Raw genomic sequence first — 25022 nt, 5'->3', positions numbered from 1 at the left:
TACATCTTAGCATGTTGTGCTTCTTGGGTATTTTTTTAATGGAGTCATTTAAAAGTGATAAATTGAACCAAGGGATTTCCATTCTAAAATTAGTGCCTGTATTTGGTTTGATCTTAAATTACCTAAACATAAATGGGAAAGAGGTGAACAGTCTTGGTATTGTGACAGCAGCAAAAAAAAAAACCCAGACCAACAAACCAAGCACCCAAAACTCAATTTTTGAATATTGAAGGATTGCACTGCACAGATAACAAAGTGATGGTAACTAAAAATTGAAGTTGCCCATTAAGCACAGATTTATCAGCATGTGCCAGGAATCCAGGAATGCCTTGAGTGAAGGTAAATGGTTGTGCAGTTTAACAGGAGAAGTGGTTTCAATCAATTGATGAGGAGTTGTGGAGACACTTTGGGAAGAGCAGATTGTGGGACTCACCTGCCAGGGGGAGCAGATCAGGGGGAGCTGTCTGTGGGGATTTCTGCCTTGCTGACTTGAGGAGGGGCACTCACAGAATCCCAGAATTGTCAGGGTGGGAAGGGACCTTCAGGATCACCCAGTGCGCCCCCAGCATCACCCCAAAATCTGTCCCCAAGGGCCACATCCAGACACCTGCAGGGGACACCTGCAGGGCTGGGCACTGCAAAGCTCCCTGGGCAGCCCCTGCCAAGGCCTGAGCTCCCTTTCCATGGGCAAATTGCTGCTGCTGTCCAAGCTGAGCCTGCCCTGGCCCAGCCTGAGGCCGTTCCCTCTGCTCCTGTCCCTGTTCCCTGGGAGCAGAGCCCGACCCCCCCGGCTGTGCCCTCCTGGCAGGGACTTGTGCAGAGCCACAAGGGCCCCTGAGCCTCCTTTGCTCCAGCCCCAGCCCCTGCCCAGCTCCCTCAGGGATTCTGCAGCCCCTGCCCAGCTCCCTCAGGGATTCTGCAGCCCCTGCCCAGCTCCCTCAGGGATTCTCCAGCCCCTGCCCAGCTCCCTCAGGGATTCTCCAGCCCCTGCCCAGCTCCCTCAGGGATTCTGCAGCCCCTGCCCAGCTCCCTCAGGGATTCTGCAGCCCCTGCCCAGCTCCCTCAGGGATTCTCCAGCCCCTGCCCAGCTCCGTTCCCTGCCCTGGACACGCTCCAGCCCCAGCTGTACTATGGAACTGAGCACTGGGAGCTGAATTCAGAGACTTCTTCCTTTTGTAGTTTCTCAAGATGTGCAAGGCATATTTTGGTGGGCCTGGAGGATTTTATGACTGAATTAAAAACCCTAAAAAGGCACATGGATTTTTGTGGGCTCAGCATGGAATGGGTAGAGAAACCACTCAGAAGCTGCTGGGTGCAGCAGTGATTCCATGGCTGTTGTTTTTAATGGAACCATGGAATGTCCTGAGGGAAGGGACCCCCAGGGACCCCCCAGTGCCAGCCCTGCCCTGCCCAGAGCCCAGCAAGCCCAGCCTGGGCATCCCTGGCAGCGCTGGCCAAAGGCTCCTGGAGCTGTGGCAGCCTCGGGGCCGTGCCCATTCCCTGGGCAGCCTGGGCAGTGCCAGCACCCTCTGGGGAATTTTGTGCCCAAGGCCAGTGAAGGCTTTCCTGGAATCCTGGATTTACTGGGAGTTGTGTGAAGTGGGAGTTCTCCACCCACAGAGAGCACACTTAGGTGATCACATCACTCCAAACCAGGTCCTTATGAACTCCCATAATATTTATTATATATATCACATATATCACATGCTATCTCATATCAGTGATCACATCACTCCAAACCAGGTCATTTTGAACTCCATAATTCTCAGATAGCATTACCTAAAAAAATCAAAAATCTGCAGCAACTTTTAGGAACCACCACTGGAAAAGTGACTGACATTGACAATAGGTAGAAATTGGCTTGTAAATAATACTAAAATAGTAATTTCCCTAAATAGCAGAAGAAGTTGTTGTGTTCTCAGTTCCTGGCTGTGTCCTGGTGCCATCTCTGTGATTATCCATTATCCAGGCAGCTGGATAATGCTCCCAGTGAAATGAGACATTTTTCAAATTGTGTCTCAACAATTCCACCACATCTGAGCTCTAAATTTGATAAAGGTTTCTTGTAAATTGAGGTATAATAGGTCAAGATGGGAAAGATGGAACTCTTCCTTTTAAAAATACATATTTATCAAGCAAATCCATTACAAACTCTGATTTAATCAAGGTAATTTAGTTTGCCAGGCAACTTTTCCAAACCACAGCAGTTACAGGATACTCTGGATTTGTCTCTATGTTTTTATGTTCTGTAATAAGTGAATACTTCATACAAGTGTTAAACTACATCATGTTTGCTGTGTGTCTTAATACCACAGGAGTGATTAGGGAGATAAATAAGATTTTTTTTTTCTGCTGAATCTTTTTGTCATCTCTCCAAAACAACTGATTTCAATTCCTTCTTATGAGTCCTTTGGAGTTGGAAATATTCATAGAATTTGGTGCATTTCCACCCACAGCTTTCAGGCTAGCAAAATGTTATTAATATTTCAAATCAGGTCGTTGGAATTGTAGTATTGGATCTCTTGAGGTAGAGCCTCTTGGTTTCAGGGATTGCTGGAGCTTGTTTGGCTGCTCAGGTATCCTTTCAAATGGGATTTGGGGCAGGTTGTGATACAAGATAATCTCTGGATTGGGCTGGATTTGGCTATGAAGTGACTGAGTTTGTTACAAGGTTGAAAGTTTGGCCACTTCTTTGTGTCTTAGGGTTGAAGGAGTGAAACTTCTGTGCCCTTTAAAGATCTCAGCCTAGAGATCTAAGAATTGCTATTGATGCAGGTATCAATGAAATGGAGCTGGTCACTTGTTGGTTTTGTGATCATGGGATGGTCTGGGTTGGAAGGACCTTAAATCCATCCCATCCCACCCTGCCCTGGCAGGGACACCTCCCACTGCCCCAGGCTGCTCCAGCCCCAGTGCCCAGCCTGGCCTTGGCACTGCCAGGATGCAGGGACAGCCTGTGCCAGGCCCTGCCCACCCTCAGGATACAGAATTCCTCCCCAGCATCCCTGGATCTGAACTGACCCTCCCAGCTCCAAGGCCCTAATGCCCATTTCCTGTGCCATGGAAGAATCCAGAATTCCTTGCTGCTGCTCCTGCCCAGCAGCACACTGGGGCTGAGTTCATGTTTGTGACATGGCTGTGCTGAGGATCCTTTCCCAGTGCCTGGCAGAAGCAGAGGCCCCCAGTGGCTGAGCTGTCCCAGTGCTGTCCGTGTGTCCTGTGGCTGTCAGTGCTGTGTGTCAGTGTCAGCAGGGCCCTCCTGCTCCCAACCCTCTTTACATCTCAGCATTTCTTTCTTCCAGTCAGTGGCAGTGGAAGAGGCAATGCTGCAGTGCCTGGCTCTCCTCCTGGGCTGCATCCAGCACTTACACTCCTTCCCCAAGGTCTCCATGGCCTGCTCAGGCAGGACCCAGCTCTCTCTGAGCCTCCTCCAGTTATGTGCTTCACTTTCCCTAAGCAGATGAGTGTGCAGTGTTTCACTGAGTCAGTGTTTGCCCAGGGGTGCCAGCACCAAACCAAAACCAGACAGAAGAGCTTGGCATTAGATTTTGATCTAATCCCTATGCTTGTGTCAGGAGTGTGCTTTGAATTGCAACTTGGGCACAGTTCTAGTGAGTTACTTTTGTCTTTTGTTTATCTGGAACTTCAAGAGTTTAAGTAAATTGCCTGTTTTGGTCATGATGTACAGAATTTTTAAAAAGCAAACATTTGGATGGGAACTATCCCTACACATCACTGTAATCTGTGATTCCAGGTAAGAGAGGGGTGGCAGCTCCCTTCCTTTGCCCAACAGCCCCCAGGATGGGGTGGAGGGAGGAATTGTCTGTCAAGGCCAAAGCAGAGGCTTTGGGAGCTGGGGAATGGGCAGGAAGGGGTTACAGAACTGCAGGGTCCTTTCCTCTGGCATCAAATGCTCTGCTTGTCTCAGGGGGAGAAGATCTGATGGAAACCTTGGATTGTAATCCCTGAACATCCCAAGTCCTGTTGTCTTTCTGTCAAAAAGGCACAATCTGGACCAAAACAACTCCACTTCTTCCATGAAGGTCTTTGTAGCAAATGACTTGGCTGTAAATAGTGAATATTGAAATGCTGCAGCTCCTATTCAATACTATGAATGTAGCTGTTGTAACAGCTCAAACCCTCCTTGCTGCACTGTTTGGATTTAAATGCCAGGGGAGCAATTGCTCTGCTTTTAAAGTAAGGCATTCCTGGTCCAGGAGTGAGCAAAGCCTTGGGCTGCTCTGCTGGTGTTCACAGGGGTCTCAGGATGAGGGAAGAGATGAGAGTCTTGACCCCATGGTTCAGAAGGCTGATTTATTATTTTATGATAGATATTATATTAAAATGATGTATTAAAACTATAGAAGAAAGGGTTTCATCAGAAGGCTTGAAAGGAATAGAAAGGAATGATAATAAAATCCTGTGAGTGACCAGAGTCCAAGACAGCTGGGCTGTGATTGGCCATTAATTAGAAACAACCACATGAGAGCAATCCCAGATGCTCCTGTTGCATCCCACAGCAGCAGATAACCATTGGTTACATTTCATGTCTGAGGCCTCTCAGCTTCTCAGGAGAAAAGATCCTGGCAGAAGGGTTTTCATGAAACACATCTGTGCCAGGTGCCTTTGGAATTGCAGCCCTGGAGGAGCAGTGCCCAGCTGGGAGCTGTGCCTGTGCAGGATGGGTGTAGGCTGTGCTCAGCATGCAGCTGGAAGTGTCCTGGCTCTTGAGGTGTTAGCAGAGCTTTGTTCAGCTGTGGGAGATGCTGCCTCTTCCTCCTCCATCCTCCCATTGGCCCCAGAGGGATGTGTGTGGGATTTTTCATCTCCAGAAATGCTCCATCCAGTGCCAGCACTATGAACTTGGTTTGGTTTTCTTAACACACAGTTCTGTCACAGAAAAATCCTTTCACAGAGCGCTGACCCAGCACATCAGCATGGCTGGGAGGGAATAGTGTGTTAAAATGTTTGTGGGAAACTTAAATAATTCTTAAAATGTCTCTTTAATTCCAGCTTCCCTGGGAACTGGTTCTCTCTTTAATGATGCTGAGCTCAGTTTTCACTGAATTAAAATTGAGGAGCATTAATGAAATAAAACTGAGACCTGGGCCACAAGGATCAGCTTCCCTTTTGAAGCTTTCACCCCTCTATCCAGTGGGTTTGAATCACTTCCATTTCTTTTTTTGTTTCTTATGCAATTTTCTCATTTGGGTCAGTGCATGAGGAATGAAAACTTCCTGTGGTTTGTAGATTGTGAATTCCTGTAAAACCATCCAAATACTTCCAGGTTTAACTGTTTCAGTCTCACCTGGACCGTATTTTCATGATAAGAGACCAATTTTTGAAGTGAACTATTTTCAGTGAAAATCCTCAGTGCTCATAGGTAAATTTTCCCTTTTTCTACTGTAATGCTGAGGAGTTCAGATGCAAAATTCCAAGTCATGCCAGGAAATTCCAGATAAAGGTTGGATTTGTGTTAATAGGTGTTAATGCAGAGAACAAATCTTGAGGAAAATATTATGGTATTATTATTTATATGTAATTTTTTCAGGCAGTTGAAGAAAAGCTGACTTATATATGAATGAATACTCTCTGTACCATGACTCATCCCAAAGATATTCCTTAAGGATTTCAGTCTCCTGTGTATAAACCAGCCCTGAAGGTTCTTTAGTAAATCAGCATTAATTGGCAAATGAAACTGATTAAGAGTTGCTGTTGTGAGAACTCAGAGGGCAGATTTGTGTATGGAATTCAATAAATGGATTCCATAAACCAACAAACAAAACAGAAATGTCTGTTCAGATTAAGCTTTGTCCATTTTTCAGAGTCCCATTTGAAGAATTTCTGGTTTCCTAGCCCTTTAATGGATAAAAATAGAAAAACAGTAGGTGGTTTATAGACCCTGGGAATGAACCTGAATTATCTGCATTTGGCAGGAGTGTGACTGTGAGAGATCCCCAAGCTCTGCCAGGTGTTGTCCCCTCACAGGGAACTCTTTGGGGCCATCAGTTCTGATTCACAGAGTGGATTTTTACACCTGTTTGTCCTTTTTTAATCCAGGAGCTGAGAGAAATCCATAACAAACAGCAGCTCCAGAAGCAGAAGAGCTTGGAAGCTGAGAGGTTGAAACAGAAGGAGCAGGAAAGGAAGACAGTGGAGCTGGAAAAGCAAAAAGAAGCTCAGAGGTAACAAACTGCTTTAGTGGGGCCCTAAATGTAACAGCTCCCTTGGCATCTCCTGGAAAACATTCCTGATTCCTGTCTGCCCAAACCTTCCAGGGGTGCAGATGAGGTTTGTGTCCTCTAGGGCCACCTCTCATGTTGGGAAGTGGATTGGTTGGACAGCAGCAGCAATTTGCCCATGGAAAGGGAGCTCAGGCCTTGGCAGGGGCTGCCCAGGGAGCTTTGCAGTGCCCAGCCCTGCAGGTGTCCCCTGCAGGTGGCACTGAGTGCTCTGGGCTGGGGACAAGGTGCCCATGGGGCACAGCTGGCACTGCATGGGCTGGCAGGGCTGGGCCAGCCCCGGGGATCCTCTGGCCCTGGTGGGGACAGGACCCGTGGGGTGGCTGTGTGGGAGGAGCAGCTGCTTCTCTGGCTTGTGGCTCTGATTCTGAAGGAATTCCAGGGCTGGAATAGGCCATGGAACAGACTGGAGAACACTGGGCATCCTCCACATCTTCAGAGCTGTCTTTACTGGGGCACATTGTTTCCAGCAGAGAATATTTATTCATTTCTTGGTATCCTGTCCTCTGGTGGAGGGGAAGGACTTGTTAACTCTGGCATTTGGGAATGGCAAATATTCCCAGTAATTCTCTGGAGTGCTGTGTAAAACTTGCAGATAGCTCTCCTCCCTGCCCTCAGCATGAGGTTAAGGATGGCCAGGTGTCTGATTCCTGCTTTTCTCCTTCTGCTTTGCCTGGGTTTGGAGTCTTACCTTGGGTTGGATCCTCAAGGTCCCTTCCAAGCCAAACCATCCCCTGAGTTTGTGATTTCTGGGAATCAATCCCAGTGTGAGGAGATGCTGGGGAGTGATTGATAAGTCACCAAAATAAAGTTAGGGCATGGAAAAGCCCTACAGAGGACTCTTGGTACTGGAGATGACCCAAAAGCTTTGGTGGCTTTGGTGTGAGTGGCTTTGTTGTCCCCACTGTCCCCCAGGCGGATCCAGGACCGGGACAAACCGCGGGGACAGGCAGAGGATGAACCACAGTGGCAAAAAAAAATCCAGGAAGATGACAAGCAAAAAAGGGAAGAAGTACCCAAGAAGAAGGACAGTGAGGATAAGGGGAAGCAGGAGATGCAGGAGAAGCTGAATAAACTCTTCCAGCCCCACCAGGAGCCCAGCAAGCCCGGCCAGGCCCCGTGGTCCAATGCAGGTAGGGTCCAGCAGCAGGGAGTGCTCTGGCACAGCTCAGTTCTCTTCTCTCTTCCCATTTCACATAGAACAAGGTGGAGTTCAGGGCTGGATTGGGAGTCTTGTTAAAGTAAATAATGCATGGATTGAGCTCCAGGCTCCAAAATGGTTCTGTTAGGCAGCACTGTTCATCCCAGAGGCTGGTGTTCAGCAGAGGGGACAGCACAGCTCTGAGACTGCAGGGCAAGGCAAGGGGATCTCAGCTGCAAAGGGCTGGATGCAAGATGCCAGAGCTATTTCTGTAGTTGTTATTTTGGTGTGGATACATGCTTTTTCACAGTAGGGACAGTATGTTTTTCAGAGTAGGAATAATATGTTGTTTAGTCACCCTTTTCCTTTCCTGCCTTCCTTTGTTTACTGGACCAATGACCTGAAATCCAAGGTTTAATTCCCCTTTTCTGCCTCCCCACATTCACTTTCAGCTGAGAGCTTTTTCCCTGCATTGTATCCTGGTTTTTGCCTGTAGTGGGAATCCTGCTTCCCTCTTAGGTGGCTTGGATACACACAAGAACTGTTTGGGAATGTAAAAGTGCTCTAAATATTTGTCCAAAGGATTGCATCACTTTTATAACTAAATTCTGCCCAGAGCAGCTGTGGACTCCGAGTTCCTGGCAGTGCCCAAGGCCAGGCTGGACACTGGGGCTGGAGCAGCCTGGGACAGTGGGAGGTGTCCCTGCCATGGCAGGGCTGGCACTGGGTGGGCTTTCAGGTCCCTCCCAACCCAGGCCATTCTGTGTTTCTAAGATTTCCCTTGGTTTTTAGAGGAGAAAATAATAAAAAAAAATGTATTTAAATAATGAATTTTTATGTTTCCCTTGTGTAAAAAGGGGATAAGGTTGTTCTGCAGACCCTGCAGGTTTGGTGACTCTTGTCTCCATTTCCACCCCATTTTCCAAGTGTTTAAAAATCAGGTGGTTTGATTTCTTCTCTCCATTTCCACCCCATTTTCCAAGTGTTTAAAAATCAGGTGGTTTGATTTCTTCTCTCTGTATCTGTGTGTTTCCTTTGCTCAGAGAAAGCTCCTCTAACCATTTCTGCTCAGGAGGATGTAAAAATAGTGTATTATAGAGCTCTGTATCCTTTTGAATCCAGAAGCCACGACGAGATCACCATCCAGCCTGGAGACATTGTCATGGTAAGCAGGGATTGGGATATTCCTTGGGAAATGTCAGCCTTCAGCTTCTGCCAGGGCTGCCTTCAGTTTTCTATGGCAAGAGAGAAAACTGCAAATCCCAAAAATCTGCTTGCAGGTGTGTTGGTAGAGAATAATTTCAGATTTTTCACAGATGTGTCAGTGGATTGTGTCAAACTCTGAAGCAAGGTTTGCTTTTGGCTCTCTTAAGTTTTAATTCCCTGGTTAATGGCTGCAGGGATTAAGTGCATATTAATACTAATTAATCATTAGTATGTTCTTAACATGCAGAATGAAAATTCCTGGGGGAATTCTTAAATGTTGTTCACTGGGGGAAGTGTATTCCCTACAGTGTCCTACCCAACAAAATTGATTTTAAGAGCTTTTACATTTGGAGTTTGGATTTTGGAAAAAATACACTTTGTAAAGTCCTCTAAATTGTAATTATCATTATTAAAAAAAAAAACAACAACTGTTCTGAGATATGGAACCTTTTGGGGTTGGTTTGGCTTTTTACTTACTGGGTGTTTGTGGCCTTGGAATGTGTTCCTGGAAAATGCAAAGTGAATCCTGTCCCTGCTGGGGACTCTGAGGATACCACAGGTTGGAAAGCTGCAGGAAATGGTGTTGGAGAGGAGACTCTGGAGGCTATTGGGAAATGCCAGCATGCCTGGTTTTCCTGGGAAATAGGGGCTGGCCTGGATTTACAGGTCATTCTCTGGGCAACAGTGATCACTGTTAGGCAGACTTGCTGGGAAAATAACAATTTTCCCAAAAGTTGTGATTTTAGGAAGCATTTTGTACATTTTTATATAGAGATTTGCAGAGAAAATAACATTTTTCCTCAAAACATGTGGTTCTATGCAGTTCTGCACATATTTATCCCTGTTCTTGCAGGGAAAATAACATTTTCCCTCAAATGTGTGATTCTAAGGAGCACTGAAATAATTTTTGAATAGAGATTTGCAGGGAAATAACATTTTTCCCAAAATACACAATTCTAAGGAGCCATGAAATAATTTTAAAGGAGAGATTTGCAGGGAAATATCGTTTTTCCCAAAATACACAATTCTACACTGAAATAGTTTTTAAAGAGAGATTTGCTGAGAAATAACATTTTCACCCGAAATACACAATTCTAAAGAGCACTGAAATAATTTTAAAAGAGAGATCTGCAGGGAAATATCATTTTCCCCCAAATACACAATTCTAAAGAGCACTGAAATAATTTTAAAAGAGAGATTTGCAGGGAAAGAAGATTTTCCCCCAGAATCTGTGATTCTAAGGAGCACTACACATATTTCAAAGAGAGACTCTGAGACCATCTCAGTCTGGTTGCTTATGACTCAGTGTTAACCCCTTCAGCCCCTGCAGGGTCACTCCTCTCTGTTGCCTTTATTGAGGTGATGTTGGCCAGGATCCCAGCAGGTTCCTGGGGGCTCTGCTGCCCTGCAGGGAGGGTTAAAGGGCTGCTCTGGGCAGTGCTCAGGGCTGAGCTGTGCTCTCACCATGCCTTGCTCTGCATGCCTGCTGCCCTGGAGGGGAGCAGGGAGTGGCTGAGTGCTGCCAGGGAGCTCCTCAGGGGCTCCACTGAGCCCCCAGAGCTGCTTCCCCTGCACTTCCCTGGCTTTGAGCCCACCAGGGGTCAAATTAACACAGCCCAGCTCCTTATCAAAAGTACTTCAGACACCCTGGAGCAGGGTTGGCTTTTGATGCTGCATTTGGCTCCTCCTCAGCCCCCCTGTGCTTGTCCTGTGCTTCCAAAGGCGCCTGTGGTACCTTTCCCTGGAAAGCAGCAATTTGCAGCTCAGGGTGGAGGGGAGGCTGCCTGCTGGCATCAGTGCAGCTGCACTCCAGCTGTGCCACCACATCCCTGCTCCTTGGATAACTGTCCTCACACAAATGGAGCTTTCCCACCCTGGAACTCAAAGCCTGACCCATTTTGGAGCAGGCACGAGGTGCCACCAGAGCCCAGGGCTGGATCCCAGGGCTGGGCTGGAATCTCATCCTGGGCTGGGATCTGACCCTGGGCTGGGATTCCTGGGCTGGAATACCTGTGTTGGGATTCCTGGGCTGGAATACCTGTGTTGGGATTCCTGGTTTGGGATTCCTGGACTGGAATTCCTGGGCTGGGACTCTTGGGCTGGAATTCCTGGACTGGAATTCCTGGGCTGGGATTCCTGGGCTGGAATACCTGTGTTGGGATTCCTGGGCTGGAATACCTGTGTTGGGATTCCTGGGCTGGGATTCCTGGGCTGGGATCTGATCCTGGCTGGGATCTTGCCTGGAATCCTGCCTGGAATGGGGTTGCAGATCTCATTCTGTCACGGGAGCTGGGCCTTTTCCAGAGCCTGGGAGTGATCTTTCCAAGGGGATAAACCCCACCACCAGGGAGGAGGAGGAGGAGGAGGAGGAGGATTTCTGCAGGAAGGAAAAGGCTTTGCCAGTCTGGGGAGGGCTCTGCTCTGCCCTGCTGCTAGGAAAAGCCTGTGGCACCCTGGATCTGGTGCCATGGATTCCACAATTATTCTGGCTTTTTAATTCTCTTATCCTTTCAATTACTTTATCCTTTCAATGTACTTTAAATTTCTTCCACTCTAAGTTGAGATTGATTTTAACCCTGGCTATAGCTCAACCAAGCTTTTGTGTGGGAACAGATATTCTTCCCTGAAAAATCTGCCATGAATTCTAATGACAGTTTCTCATCAGTTTTCTCAGTTGGTGATTGTTGGAGTTGGATTCAATCTTGTTTGTGATCCACAGAATTAAGTAGTTGTCAGCTGTGGCTCTGAAGTACAGTTGAATAAATAGAAACAACCTCCCACACACTGTAATTCACTATTCAGGTGTGCATTTAAAGTCTGGTTGTATTTTGGAAAAAATAATCTGGGATTGTTGTGGGACTTGTGGGTGGGAAGTATAAAAATTAAAGGAAATTGAAACAAAATAGCTTTAAAAAGATTCAAAGGAATTTATTGAAAATTTCAGTACAGTACTGCAAAACCAGATGTGATTCGTATTTTAGATGGAGAAGAAACCAGAGCTGATATGAGTTATGAAGTTTGAATTAGCCTTCAAAGTGCCTTTTCATGAGTGTGCATAGAGAACTTCATTGGGTTGAATGAACAGAGATCTGTGTCCTCACAGGCAGCTTCAGATCCTCTCCTGAGGAGCCATTAACTGCACGGCTCTGAAACCTTTGGGTTGGTTTGTGCCTGAAGAATCCCAGTGGTTTCTGGAAGCCTGTGCCTCACCCCCAAAATGCTCTTTTAGAGCATCTCCACAACCCAGATTTGCCTTTGCAGTGCTGTTTGTTCCCTCTGGGGGTGATTGCCGCTCCTGCCCGGCCTGGGGTGATGGGCCCTGTGTGGGTTATTCATTTGGGGTGATGGTCCCAGTGTGGGTTATTCATTTGGGGTGATGGTCCCTGTGTGGGTTATTCATTTGGGGTGATGGTCCCAGTGTGGGTTATTCATTTGGGGTGATGGTCCCAGTGTGGGTTATTCATTTGGGGTGATGGTCCCAATGTGGGTTATTCATTTGGGGTGTGACTGATCCCTGTGTGGGTTATTCACCCTGGGATGTGACTGATCCCTGTGTGGGTTATTCACCCTGGGCTGTGACTGATCCCTGTGTGGGTTATTCAGCCCAGCTGGCTGTGACTGATCCCTGTGTGGGTTATTCAGCCCAGCTGGGTGTGACTGATCCCTGTGTGGGTTATTCAGCTCTGACTGATCCCTGTGTGGGTTATTCACCCTGGGCTGTGACTGATCCCTGTGTGGGTTATTCAGCCCAGCTGGGTGTGACTGATCCCTGTGTGGGTTATTCAGCCCAGGTGGGTGTGACTGATCCCTGTGTGGGTTATTCAGCTCAGCTGGGCTGTGACTGATCCCTGTGTGGGTTATTCAGCTCTGACTGATCCCTGTGTGGGTTATTCACCCTGGGCTGTGACTGATCCCTGTGTGGGTTATTCAGCTCTGACTGATCCCTGTGTGGGTTATTCACCCTGGGCTGTGACTGATCCCTGTGTGGGTTATTCAGCCCAGCTGGGTGTGACTGATCCCTGTGTGGGTTATTCAGCCCAGGTGGGTGTGACTGATCCCTGTGTGGGTTATTCAGCTCAGCTGGGCTGTGACTGATCCCTGTGTGGGTTATTCAGCTCTGACTGATCCCTGTGTGGGTTATTCACCCTGGGCTGTGACTGATCCCTGTGTGGGTTATTCAGCTCTGACTGATCCCTGTGTGGGTTATTCAGCCCAGCTGGCTGTGACTGATCCCTGTGTGGGTTATTCACCCTGGGCTGTGACTGATCCCTGTGTGGGTTATTCACCCTGGGCTGTGACTGATCCCTGTGTGGGTTATTCAGCTCAGCTGGGCTGTGACTGATCCCTGTGTGGGTTATTCAGCCCAGCTGGCTGTGACTGATCCCTGTGTGGGTTATTCAGCCCAGCTGGCTGTGACTGATCCCTGTGTGGGTTATTCAGCCCAGCTGGCTGTGACTGATCCCTGTGTGGGTTATTCAGCCCCTTGGTGCTTTATCCCTTTTTTCCAGCCCCACCCTCAGCTGTGCCCTCCCCTTTCCCACCCTGCTGCTCTCCCCTCTCTGCTGCAGTGGAAGTTTTGCTCTGCACTGCAGGAAAAGCACACGGACCCAGTCAAGCACAAAGTGCCTGCAGTGCTGGGATTGCCTCGGGCTGCCAGGGGCTGAGAGAGGAGGGGACCCAAATCCTGCAGGAATGAGGGATGGGTTTGCACCGGGAGGGGGAAGGAGGATGCAAATTCCAGTGGGAGGCACAGAGTCAGCAAATGGCCCGAGGCAAAGGAATTTGGCAGCAGCTCCTCTGAGGAGCCCGGGGATCCTTCCCTGCCCTGGGTTGAGCCCCCAGCTGGGGTCAGGAAAGGAATTGGGATTGGGACAGGGATTGTGCCCCTGTCCTCAGGTGATTTCCCACCTGCAGAGCTGCCCCAGCCCAGGGAGGAGCTGGAGCTGCTGCAGAGAGCCCAGAGGAGGCTCCAGGATGGGCAGAGGGATGGAGCAGCTCTGCTGGGAGGAAAGGCTGGCACAGCTGGGATTGTTCAGCTGCACAGGAGAAGCTTTGGGCTGAGCTCAGGGTGGCCTTGCAGGGCCTGCAGGAGCCCCAGGAAAGCTGGAGAGAGACAATTTCCAGGGCATGCAGGGACAGCACCCAGGGAATGGCTGCCAGTGCCAGAGGGCAGGGCTGGGTGGGATCTTGGCAATGAGGAATTGTTTCCTGGCAGGGTGGGCAGGCCCTGGATCCCTGGCAGTGCCCAAGGCCAGGTTGGACTCGGGCTGGGAGCACCTGGGACAGGGGAAGGTGTCCCTGCCATGGCTGGGGTGGAGCAGGACAGGTTTGACCTGACCCCAACCATTCCATGATTCAGTGATTTCAATATGGAAAGAAAAGGGAAAAAAGTGTCAAGCCCTCTTGCATTGCAAGAAGTTCATTGCTGCAGAGATCTGGGTTGTTTTCAGTACAATTCCCATTTGCAGGATGTGTTTGTTAACTCTCTGACTTCCTGTGTCTGCAGGTGGATGAAAGCCAGACTGGAGAGCCAGGGTGGCTTGGTGGAGAACTGAAGGGGAAGACTGGATGGTTCCCTGCAAACTACGCAGAGAAGATCCCAGACAGTGAAGTTCCAGCCTCTGCCAAGCCCGTGGCTGTGGCTGAGCCCTCTGCTGCTCCCAAAGTGTCTGTGCAGGAAAGCTCCACCTCCCTGGGAGCTCCTGCCCCTGCAGAGGCTCCTGCAGCAGCCAACAACTGGGCAGACTTCAGCTCCACGTAGGTCTGGGGGCTCAGCCCTCAGTGCCCGGGGTCCTTGGGAGCTGGCACTGAGCACAGAGCCAGGGTGCAAACTGAAAACACTTCTGGGGAGTGCAGGGTGCTTCCTGTGGGAATCAGGGCAGGCTGCAGCCCTGTGGCCCTGGGGCTGCTCCCATCACCCCTGCCTGGCACAGCACGGGCAGGAGACATCCCCATGCGAGGGTGTGGGCATGGGGGAAATCCCAAGGGGTTCACTTCCCTTGGAATCACAGAATCCAGGAATGCTCTGGGTTGGGAGGGACCTCAGAGCCCACCCAGAGCCACCCCTGCCATGGCAGGGACACCTCCCACTGTCCCCAGTGCCCAGCCTGACCTTGGGCACTGCCAGGGATGCAGGGGCAGCCCCAGCTGCTCTGGGCACCCTGTGCCAGGGCCTGCCCACCCTGCCAGGGAACAATTCCCTCCTCATCTCCCACTGAAATGTCAGTGGGAACCCATTCTCCCTTGCCCTGCCACTGCTCTCCCTAATGAACAGTCCCTGTCCAGCTCTCCTGGAGCCCCTTCAGATGCTGCCACCTCCTAAATCCCTTTCTCCTACTTTAGTTTCCACCAAGCCAGAATGAAGGTTTCCAACCTGCTTATTGTCATGTACAATATATTGTTATATACATACTGTTATATACATCTATATATATATATATACATATTGTTATGTACAATATATTGTTATATACATATTGTTATATACACACACATATATACACATATATACATATTGTTATGTACAATATGCAAATGGCAGAGATGACATGAAAGGGGATTTAATTCCTGGTCACTCATTAGTAAAACTGATGGAATTGGAACATGTGCCCATCCCTGGGTGTCTTAATACCCTGGGCACTTTTATCAACTGCAATTCCTTCTCCTTTGACTATGAAATCCATATTTATAAACTGATATCTCAATGGGAGGCCCTGGCACTCCTGACACAGCTGGGGCTGCCCCTGCATCCCTGGCAGTGCCCAAGGCCAGGCTGGGCACTGGGGACAGTGGGAGGTGTCCCTGCCATAGCAGGGGTGGCACTGGGTGGGCTCTGAGGTCCAAACCCAAACCATTCCATGATCCTGTGTCTAAAGGAAAGGGATGTGAGAGGTCAGTGAAATGCAGGGGGAAGATTTCAAACCAGTTTTGGAAAGAATTATTAATTATTTTTATTTCTCTTTCCACTGTGCATAATGCAGCCTGCACTGCTTGAACTTCTGTTTGTAGGGACACAGCTAAGAGTTGAGATAAAAACCTGTCCTTCGGTGGCAAGGACCAGGAGCTCAGTGTGGGGGTTGCCTTTGAAAGTGAAGTTTTGGCTAACCAGTGTTCAGTTGCACCTGGAGTTAAGGTGCTGGATATCACGGAAAAGAAATTCATGTAGAGCGTTGAAATATTTGTTCTGTGTGAATTTTTTTGTTCCTACTGTTAAAACCAGTAGGAATCACATCATTCTTTTCTTTTTCTTTCCAGCTGGCCATCAAACAGCAGTGAGAAGGCAGAGAGTGATAACTGGGATGCCTGGGCAGCTCAGCCCTCGCTGACCGTGCCCAGCGCGGGGCAGCTCCGGCAGCGCTCGGCCTTCACCCCTGCCACTGTCACCGGCTCCTCCCCGTCCCCTGTGCTGGGCCAGGTGAGCTCCTGGCCTCGCCCCTGCTCTCAGCACAGGCACATGGTGCTCTGCAAGTGGCGTTCAAGTCCACCTGCTAACCAGTTTGCCTTTGGAATAATGTAGAATTATTATTATTATTATTATTGTTATTAGAGTAACATTATTATTAGTGTTGCGTGTTGAGAAGGAGTAATTTCACATATCACAAAAGATATGAAAATATCCAATAGAAATATTGAAAAAACTACAAACTACAAAAGATATGAAAATGTCCAATAGCAATATTAGGAAAAGTACAAACTACAAAAGATATTAAAATATCCGATAGAAATATTGAAAAAAACACAAATTACAAAAGATATGAAAATATCCAATAGCAATATTAGGAAAAGTACAAACTACAAAAGATATGAAAATATCCGATAGAAATATTGAAAAAAACCACAAATTACAAAAGATATGAAAATATCCGATACAAATATTGAAAAAAACACAAATTACAAAAGATATGAAAATATCCGATACAAATATTGAAAAAACACAAATTACAAAAGATATGAAAATATCCAATAGCAATATTAGGAAAAGTACAAACTACAAAAGATATGAAAATATCCAATAGAAATATTGAAAAAAGCACAAATTACAAAAGATATTAAAATATCCAATAGAAATATTGGGAAAAGCACAAACTATGAAAGATATGAAAATATCCAATAGAAATATTGGGAAAAGTACAAACTACAAAAGGCTTGGAGAGCAAAGGGGGATCCTTGCCTGTGCATTGAAGTACTCACCTGACAGGACATAGTGAGCACCTCCAGGAGGGGTGGCAGGGATTGTCCCACCTGCAGAGCTGCCCCAGCCCAGGGAGGAGCTGGAGCTGCTGCAGAGAGCCCAGAGGAGGCTCCAGGATGGGCAGAGGGATGGAGCAGCTCTGCTGGGAGGAAAGGCTGGCACAGCTGGGATTGTTCACCTGCACAGGAGAAGCTTTGGGCTGAGCTCAGGGTGGCCTTGCAGGGCCTGCAGGAGCCCCAGGAAAGCTGGAGAGAGACAATTTCCAGGGGATGCAGGGACAGCACCCAGGGAATGGCTGCCAGTGCCAGAGGGCAGGGCTGGGTGGGATCTTGGCAATGAGGAATTGTTCCCTGGCAGGGTGGGCAGGGCTGGCATGGAATTCCATCCCTGGATCCCTGGCAGTGCCCAAGGCCAGGCTGGACACTGGGGACAGTGGGAGGTGTCCCTGCCATGGCAGGGGTGGCACTGGGTGGGCTCTGAGGTCCCTCCCAATCCAGGCCATTCTATGGATCTCTGATTGGCAACATCTGGGGCAGGATTTAACACAGAACAGTTTCTGGTTTGCTGGTCTGGGATGGCTTTTTTAGAATTTGGTGGTCCAGGTTTTGAGTCAGTTCCTTGGGGCTTTCTTCACTCCCATGACAGCCTCACTCCCAAGGGGGTTAAGTGGAATAGCAATGGCAAAGCTTCCCAGCTGAATTCTGTCCCTCTCTTCAGGCATCTCCTTTTCCTCAGTGGAACAACAAACTGTTCTGGGAGCTCCTGTGTTCTGGGAAGTGCTGAATATCTACCTCAGAGCAAAAAGAAATTGCAATGTGCCATGAATAAAGTGCAGCAAAGCATCATTTTCCATAAAATGGCCTAGAAGTCCTGCCAAAGCAGCTTCACAAGGGTTTATTGCATGTGTGTCTTGAATAAAAGTAATTAATTTAATCTTGCACTGCATTGATGATGTGTTGACAGACAGAAATGCAGGAGGGCTGTAACCATTTCTGGAATTACTTTGCACGTTTAACTGATGCTTTAGCTGAGAGATTTGTTGCTGTCTAAGCAGCCTGAGGATATCATTCCCTAAGCAGCTTTCTTGCTGAAGGGGGAGCATGGCTGACTCCTGGTTTCCTTGCTGAAGGGTGAAAAAGTGGAGGGGCTTCAGGCCCAGGCTCTGTATCCCTGGAGAGCAAAGAAGGACAACCACCTGAACTTCAACAAGAACGACGTGATCACCGTGCTGGAGCAGCAGGACATGTGGTGGTTTGGGGAGGTGCAGGGCCACAAGGGCTGGTTCCCCAAATCCTATGTCAAGCTCATCTCAGGCCCCATTAGGAAATCCACAAGGTATTTTTTGTTTGCTTCTCCTGTCCTTCACTTCTGTGCTGGGGTAGAAGGAAATTGGAAGAGCTGCACACTTGAATTTGAGAGTTTTGCCCTGTAAAAGGGACCCTGGTTTTATCTGGAGGGTTTTGACTTCCAGTCCTCAAAACTTAAGAAATTTTCAATTTTGTAATTGAGAAATTAAGAAATAATAAGAAGAAGATAAGAAAATTAAGACATAATTTTAATAAAAAGATAAGAAAATAAGAATTTAAGAAATAAGAAAACTGACCTCAATAAGAATAATAAGAAAGTAAGAATAAGAAAACTGACCTCAGTTCTCTTTGGGTCTTGCCTCACCAACAAAAGATCAATTAACCTTCTTCATTTTATGTGACTTGCAACTGAAAAATGAGTGTATTGGACTTTCTGAAGTGCAGCTGTGTAAGTCAGAGCTCCTCTCTGCCCAAAATTAAAGGTATTCCTCAAATCTAAATCACTTCTCATTATTCTTGGAGGATTAAACGTTTAAAATCTCTTTTTTTGTATTGTAAAGGCAGCATTAGCATTAGGAATACAAATGAGAATGATTTTAGATCATTTTTTTCCTGAGGATAAAGAGGAAAAAAAGTTCTGTATTTAAGGCAGTTGTTTAAGTGTGAGCATGGCAGAGCACTGGATTCAAAGCTTTATTTTGCACATTTATTTTGCACTGTCTCTGCTTTTAAAACCCAGGGAGTTGCTTGGGGGTGCAGGTGCATTTTATACTTGAAGTATAATAATAATTTTTCTGAAGAGATTGAATTTCTTAAATAACCATTATTTTCTTCTAAAGCATGGATTCTGGTTCCTCAGAAAGTCCTGCTAGTCTGAAAAGAGTAGCATCCCCAGCAGCCAAGGCAGCAGTGTCAGGGGAAGGTGAGTCCTGGCTGCCCTGGCAGCTCTTGCTCTGCATTGAACACAAGAACTCTGCTTTGTTTGCCAAAATCAGGAGCCAGATTGGGCTCTTCAAGTGCTGTTAAAATCCAAACACTAATCAGTTTGCTTCTGGAATAATTAAGAATTATTATTATTATTATTATTATTATTATTATTATTATTATTATTATTATTATTATTATTATTATTATTATTATTATTATTATTATTGTAACAGTTTATGTGTGTTGTGTATCGAGAAGGAATAATTTCACATATCACAAAAGATATTAAAATATGCAACAGAAATATTGGGAAATGTACAAACTACAAAAGATATGAAAATAACCAATAGAAATATTGGGAAAAGTACAAACTGCAAAAGATATGAAAATAACCAATAGAAATATTGGGAAAATTACCAACTACAAATGATATGAAAATATCCAATAGAAATATTGGAAGAAGTGCAAACTACAAAAAATACTAAAATATCCAATAGAAATATTGGGAAAATTACCAACTACAAATGATATGAAAATAACCAATAGAAATAGTGAAAAAAGTACAAACTGCAAAAGATGTGAAAATATCCAATAGAAATATTGGGGAAAGTACAAACTATGAAAGATATGAAAATATATTTTGTAGTTTGTACTTCTTCCAATATTTCTATTTTTTTGCCATTATTTTGGTAACATTTTCTGATCTAGAATGGGTTTTCACAGAGGGCCAAAAAAGCACATCTGTCCATGGTGTCAGGAATTGTTAATATTTTAATTTCCCCCAAAGCTCATTGCCAGTGTTTCTTTAGAGCTCCTAATGAAGGCAGTGACATCACTTAGGGAATCCTGGGATCCTTCTGGGCAGCTCCATTTCAAAGCTGGAGCCTGGGCACAGACTCAGAATTCACAGATACTTTTCTGAAGGGTTTTAGAAGGGGAATTCCATTCAGCTGGAGGGGAGTGTCCCCACCTGAGCTGCCTTAATCCCCTGCAGTGCAGAGGCAGCTGCAGGTTCATTAAATCACAGGCAGAGGAGATCAGTTAATTAAATGCAGGTTACAGGTGAACACTGGTGTGTGGTCCCTGCTGCACCCCTGAAGGTCCTAACTGCAATTCCAGGTACAGTTTTGGGGACATTTACATTGAATTTGTGTCTGGCCTGAGCACCACAGAAACTAAAAGGAGGGAGCAGCGGAGAAAAGGGAAATAATCAGTTATTTCCAAGTACAGCTGCTCTGCTCAGTGATTATTCCATAGAATCCCAGCTGGTTTGGGTTGGAAGGGGCTTGAATTAATGATCACCTTGTCCTGGTTTTCCTGGTGTTTGAGGAGAGGGAATTATGGGCATGCAGAGTCTTGTGCCAGGTGGGATATCTCAGGTGTTGTGTTTGTATTAAAAATGAACACAGCTTTAGTTTAAACACTTCAAAAAAGCTGTGGTTTTGGGAACCAATAAAGCAAGGATTTAACATCTTCTGTGGAGAAGGTTGAAGAAATGCTCATGTGCAGAAGGTGATTTATAAGGTGTGTGCACTTTGCATCCCAAACTCTGAAAATCCCACTCATCAGCACAACCCAGAAAGCACTGGGAAACATGTTTAATATCTAAGGGAATGATTTATGTACATTTAAATGATTAAAATGTACATAAAATATGTACATAGCAATATATATATATGTACAGAAAATTAAAATAGTAAATTATATACAAACCCTCGAGGCAGCCTTTTGATAGATCCTATTCAGTACTGATAAATAAAATTTTATTCATTAAATATTGATGTTTCTATGAGCAATAAAGAATAATTTTTCCTTCTGCCTAGCCCTGACATTACTGAGGTTTGGCAGGGGATCCCTGGGGGTTTCTCAGGAGTTTTCCATTTTATATTTATCTATTGATGCTGTGTATTTATTTACTGATGCTGCATTTCCCTTTTGCAGAGTACATTGCCATGTACACCTACGAGAGCTCGGAGCAGGGGGACCTCACTTTCCAACAAGGTGACCTGATCCTGGTGACAAAGAAAGATGGTGACTGGTGGACGGGAACGCTGGGTGATAAATCAGGAGTTTTCCCATCTAATTATGTGAGACTCAAAGATTCTGAGGTAGAGAAATGTTTTCTTTGGGGTTGTAGTGCTAGCTGCAGGGCAGGGCGTGGTAGGGGAAATGAAAATGCTTTGCAGATTTACTGTCTGAGACTGCAAAAATCACAAATACAACTGTACAAGCAATATGTACAACGTATAGTAACATATATATACAATATATACACAATATGTATAACAACATGTATACAAACAATATATACAACATATATTAACATATATGCAAATATATATACAAACAATATATACAACATATATTAACATATATATACAATATATACAACATATATTAACATGTATACAAACATCTATACAATATATATACAATATATATAACAATATATATACAAACAATACATACAACATATTTTAACATATATACACAATATATACAACATATATATACAATATATATACAATATATTTAACAATATACATACAAACAATATATACAACATGTATCAACATATATACAAACATATGTATACAATATATATATAACAATATATACAAACAATATATATACAACATATATATATACATACAATATATATAACAACATATACAACTATACTAAACAATTACAATAACAACTATATTTGTTGCATTTTACAACTTAATTTTATAAATATCTTGGGGCATCATCCATGACAATAATGCCAACATCAGTAGTGCACTTGGCAGTTTTTTAGACACTGATCAGGACAGCCAAGATTGTTTTATTGTCCTGGTAAGTTTTTAATGCCTGAGCTGTATCTTACCGACATTATTTAAAAAAAAACCCAAATCTACCCAGTATTATTTCAGTCTGTTACATTTTTCCCTATCATTTCTTGCAATCAAGAACAAATTTTGCACCAAAACTTTGCTAACTACTGTATTTATTTGTCAGATTTTGACTGAATAATAGAGGTTCTGTTCAATCTCTTTTTATCTTGAAATAATTCCATAGAACACATCCTCGTTGGGTTTTTTCTGGGTTTTTTTTGCTTTCTTTTTAGGCATTTTAAAGAGAGATGTTCTCTCATTATGTTCTCTCATTTATATGGCTTGAGAGGATAATTTATCTCCCAGTAGGAATTAGGTTGGATTCAGAGTTGGGTACATGACTGATCTCTTGATGAGAAGGATTCTGGTTTATATCTCTGAATAATGGGGGGTTAAAGATAAATGAATAAAAATCAGTGGATTTGGGGGGATTTGGGTGGTAAAAACTGAAAGACTGCAGCACAAACCTGGGCAGAGTCAGTCCTTAAAGCCATTCCTGCTGCTGGAAAAGCCAGAGGATAAAAGCTGCAGTGAAATTCAGCTGCAGGAAACCTTTCAAGAGGAAATTTCTGCAGTGTCAGGAAATTCCAGCAACATCCTCTGGGCCAGGATCAAAACCCTTGTGGTTAGTGATGTTTGGTACTGCAGTCTAGAGGATTGGGGCACTGCTGGCAAATCCCAGTGCAGAGCTCAGGTGTTCAGTTCTGAGTCTCCTTCTTGACAGAGAGCTCACTTTGGGGTTTGTGGATTAAAACCCTTGTGGTTAGTGATGTTTGGTGTTGCAGTCCCTGGAGAGGTGGGATTGGGGCACTGCTGGTGTGCAGAGCTCAGGTGTTCAGTTCCCTTTGCTCAGAGAGCTCAGTTTGGGGTTTGTGGATTAAAACCCTTGCAGTTAGTGATGTTTGGTGTTGCAGTCCTTGGAGAGGTGGGCTTGGGGCACTGCTGGTGTGCAGAGCTCAGGTGTTCAGTTCCCTTTGCTCAGAGAGCTCAGTTTGGGGTTTCTGTCACCCCAGCCTGCTGGGGCTGCACCAGCTCAGTGCACTTCACCCAGAGCTGCTCCAAATGCCCTTTGTGCTGGTGAAAATCCCACCTTCAGCTCAGATCTGGGTGAGAGAGGGAGGAAGAAGCACAGAGCAGGTGGAGCCCTGCTCTGGGATGTTTTTCCATGCCAGGGGTCCTGCAGGACACAGACCTGCCTCCAAGTGGGGAACTGGGTTTTGCTCCCCAGCCTGCTCCCAGAGGCAGTTTTTGCAGAGGATTTCAGAGTCCTGGCTCTCTGGAATCTCACTCTCTCACACTCACATGTGCTGCTGTGCTTGGACAGCTGCCTGGGCTGGAAAATGTTCTGAGAAGAGGAATAATTTCATGTGTTCTGCACTACTGACAGAACCAAAGAAAAGCAGGGGTGATCTTTCAGCAGCAAGGGCAGAGTTTCTAGAAATGACTCAAAATCTCAATGGTTTCTACAGCTGAAGAATTTTTAAATTAGTTCTTCTGTGCCCATTCACCTCAGGGTGCTAAAACAAACCATTCCCTGTTCCTTCAAGCTTCAGTTTATTAAAAAAGTGGGAAAGTCTTTGTTCTTCAGAGGAACAATGGCCCATTCTGAGGCTGTTCCTTAGGGGAGGGAGGGATGGATAGAGGGTTTATTCTGGGCACTGCTGAGAATTCCCTCTGTGGGGATGGCTTGGAAGCACAACAATTTCAAGACATCTGATTATAAAACTTTGCATAGGGGTTCAGAAAATAATCCCTGAATGGATCAAGCTGGGGTTTGGAGGGTCCTGTGTAGAGCACAGTTGGCAAGTCCTCGCTGGGGATTGTTAAATTGACAGAGCAGGTTCTGCTCTGCTGGCTCAGGAGACTTCATCCCTTGTCACAAAGTGCCCTCAGGGAGTGTCCCAGGTGTGCAGGGACAGGCTCTGTCCTCACTGCTGTGTTTTCTCTCAGCTGGAGGAATAGGAAAAGCTTCTGCCTCTCCTGAGTGGGCCAGAAATGGGCACCACCCTAAACGTGTTATTAATGAATTCAGTTATTTCTTGAAGTGCTGTAGGACTTTCCCATGTGTCCCTTCTGCTTTGCACTGAGGATTCAGAGAATCCTCAAAGACAATTCAGGCTCAGTGTGATCAAGGTGGTTCTGGAATTTCTATTTTAAAATCACCTCTGTTTCCCAGTAAAGGCAATGTCCCAGCCTTTGGTGTGTCCATGTGCCTCTAATCCAGCAGCATGGGTGTGACCAAGGCATGCCTGGGAGGAGAGGCTGCTCTGGAGGTCCAGCACTTCTTCTGGAGAGGTTTCTGTGAGGGTCCAGCTCTTGTTCTGGAGAGGTTTCTCTGGAGGTCCAGCTCTTGTTCTGGAGAGGTTTCTGTGAGGGTCCAGCTCTTGTTCTGGAGAGGTTTCTGTGAGGGTCCAGCTCTTGTTCTGGAGAGGTTTCTGTGGAGCTCCTGCTCTTGTTCTGGAGAGGTTTCTGTGGAGATCCTGCTCTTGTTCTGGAGAGGTTTCTGTGGAGATCCTGCTCTTGTTCTGGAGAGGTTTCTGTGGAGGTCCAGCTCTTGTTCTGGAGAGGTTTCTCTGGAGGTCCAGCTCTTGTTCTGGAGAGGTTTCTCTGGAGATCCTGCTCTTGTTCTGGAGAGGTTTCTGTGGAGATCCTGCTCTTGTTCTGGAGAGGTTTCTGTGGAGCTCCTGCTCTTGTTCTGGAGAGGTTTCTGTGAGGGTCCAGCTCTTGTTCTGGAGAGGTTTCTGTGAGGGTCCTGCTCTTGTTCTGGAGAGGTTTCTCTGGAGGTCCTGCTCTTGTTCTGGAGAGGTTTCTCTGGAGGTCCAGCTCTTGTTCTGGAGAGGTTTCTGTGAGGGTCCTGCTCTTGTTCTGGAGAGGTTTCTGTGGAGATCCAGCTCTTGTTCTGGAGAGGTTTCTGTGAGGGTCCTGCTCTTGTTCTGGAGAGGTTTCTGTGAGGGTCCTGCTCTTGTTCTGGAGAGGTTTCTGTGAGGGTCCTGCTCTTGTTCTGGAGAGGTTTCTGTGAGGGTCCAGCTCTTGTTCTGGAGAGGTTTCTCTGGAGCTCCTGCTCTTGTTCTGGAGAGGTTTCTCTGGAGGTCCAGCACGTGTTCTCTGCTGAGGAGGGCAGAGGGTGTTCCT

At 46.1% G+C, this 25022-nt stretch overlaps 1 protein-coding gene across 3 annotated transcripts in view; it reads left to right on the top strand.

The window, feature by feature from the left end:
• Positions 1 to 25022, top strand: part of ITSN1 (intersectin 1) — a 116163-nt gene that overhangs the window by 59156 nt on the left and 31985 nt on the right. For all 3 annotated transcript variants that reach the window (XM_054514071.1, XM_036381532.2, XM_054514072.1), the window contains 8 exons: positions 6061 to 6185; positions 7158 to 7375; positions 8427 to 8548; positions 14096 to 14346; positions 15844 to 16003; positions 17910 to 18115; positions 18927 to 19009; positions 20956 to 21122. In XM_054514071.1, coding sequence (XP_054370046.1) covers positions 6061 to 6185; positions 7158 to 7375; positions 8427 to 8548; positions 14096 to 14346; positions 15844 to 16003; positions 17910 to 18115; positions 18927 to 19009; positions 20956 to 21122 — 1332 coding nt within the window. The remainder of the gene's footprint in view (positions 1 to 6060; positions 6186 to 7157; positions 7376 to 8426; positions 8549 to 14095; positions 14347 to 15843; positions 16004 to 17909; positions 18116 to 18926; positions 19010 to 20955; positions 21123 to 25022) is intronic.

This window comes from Molothrus ater, chromosome 2 (genome assembly GCF_012460135.2).
Source record: "Molothrus ater isolate BHLD 08-10-18 breed brown headed cowbird chromosome 2, BPBGC_Mater_1.1, whole genome shotgun sequence".
In the NCBI taxonomy this organism is placed as follows: domain Eukaryota; kingdom Metazoa; phylum Chordata; class Aves; order Passeriformes; family Icteridae; genus Molothrus; species Molothrus ater.
Note: the sequence above shows the minus strand (reverse complement) of the source record. Positions and strands in the feature narration are given on the sequence as shown.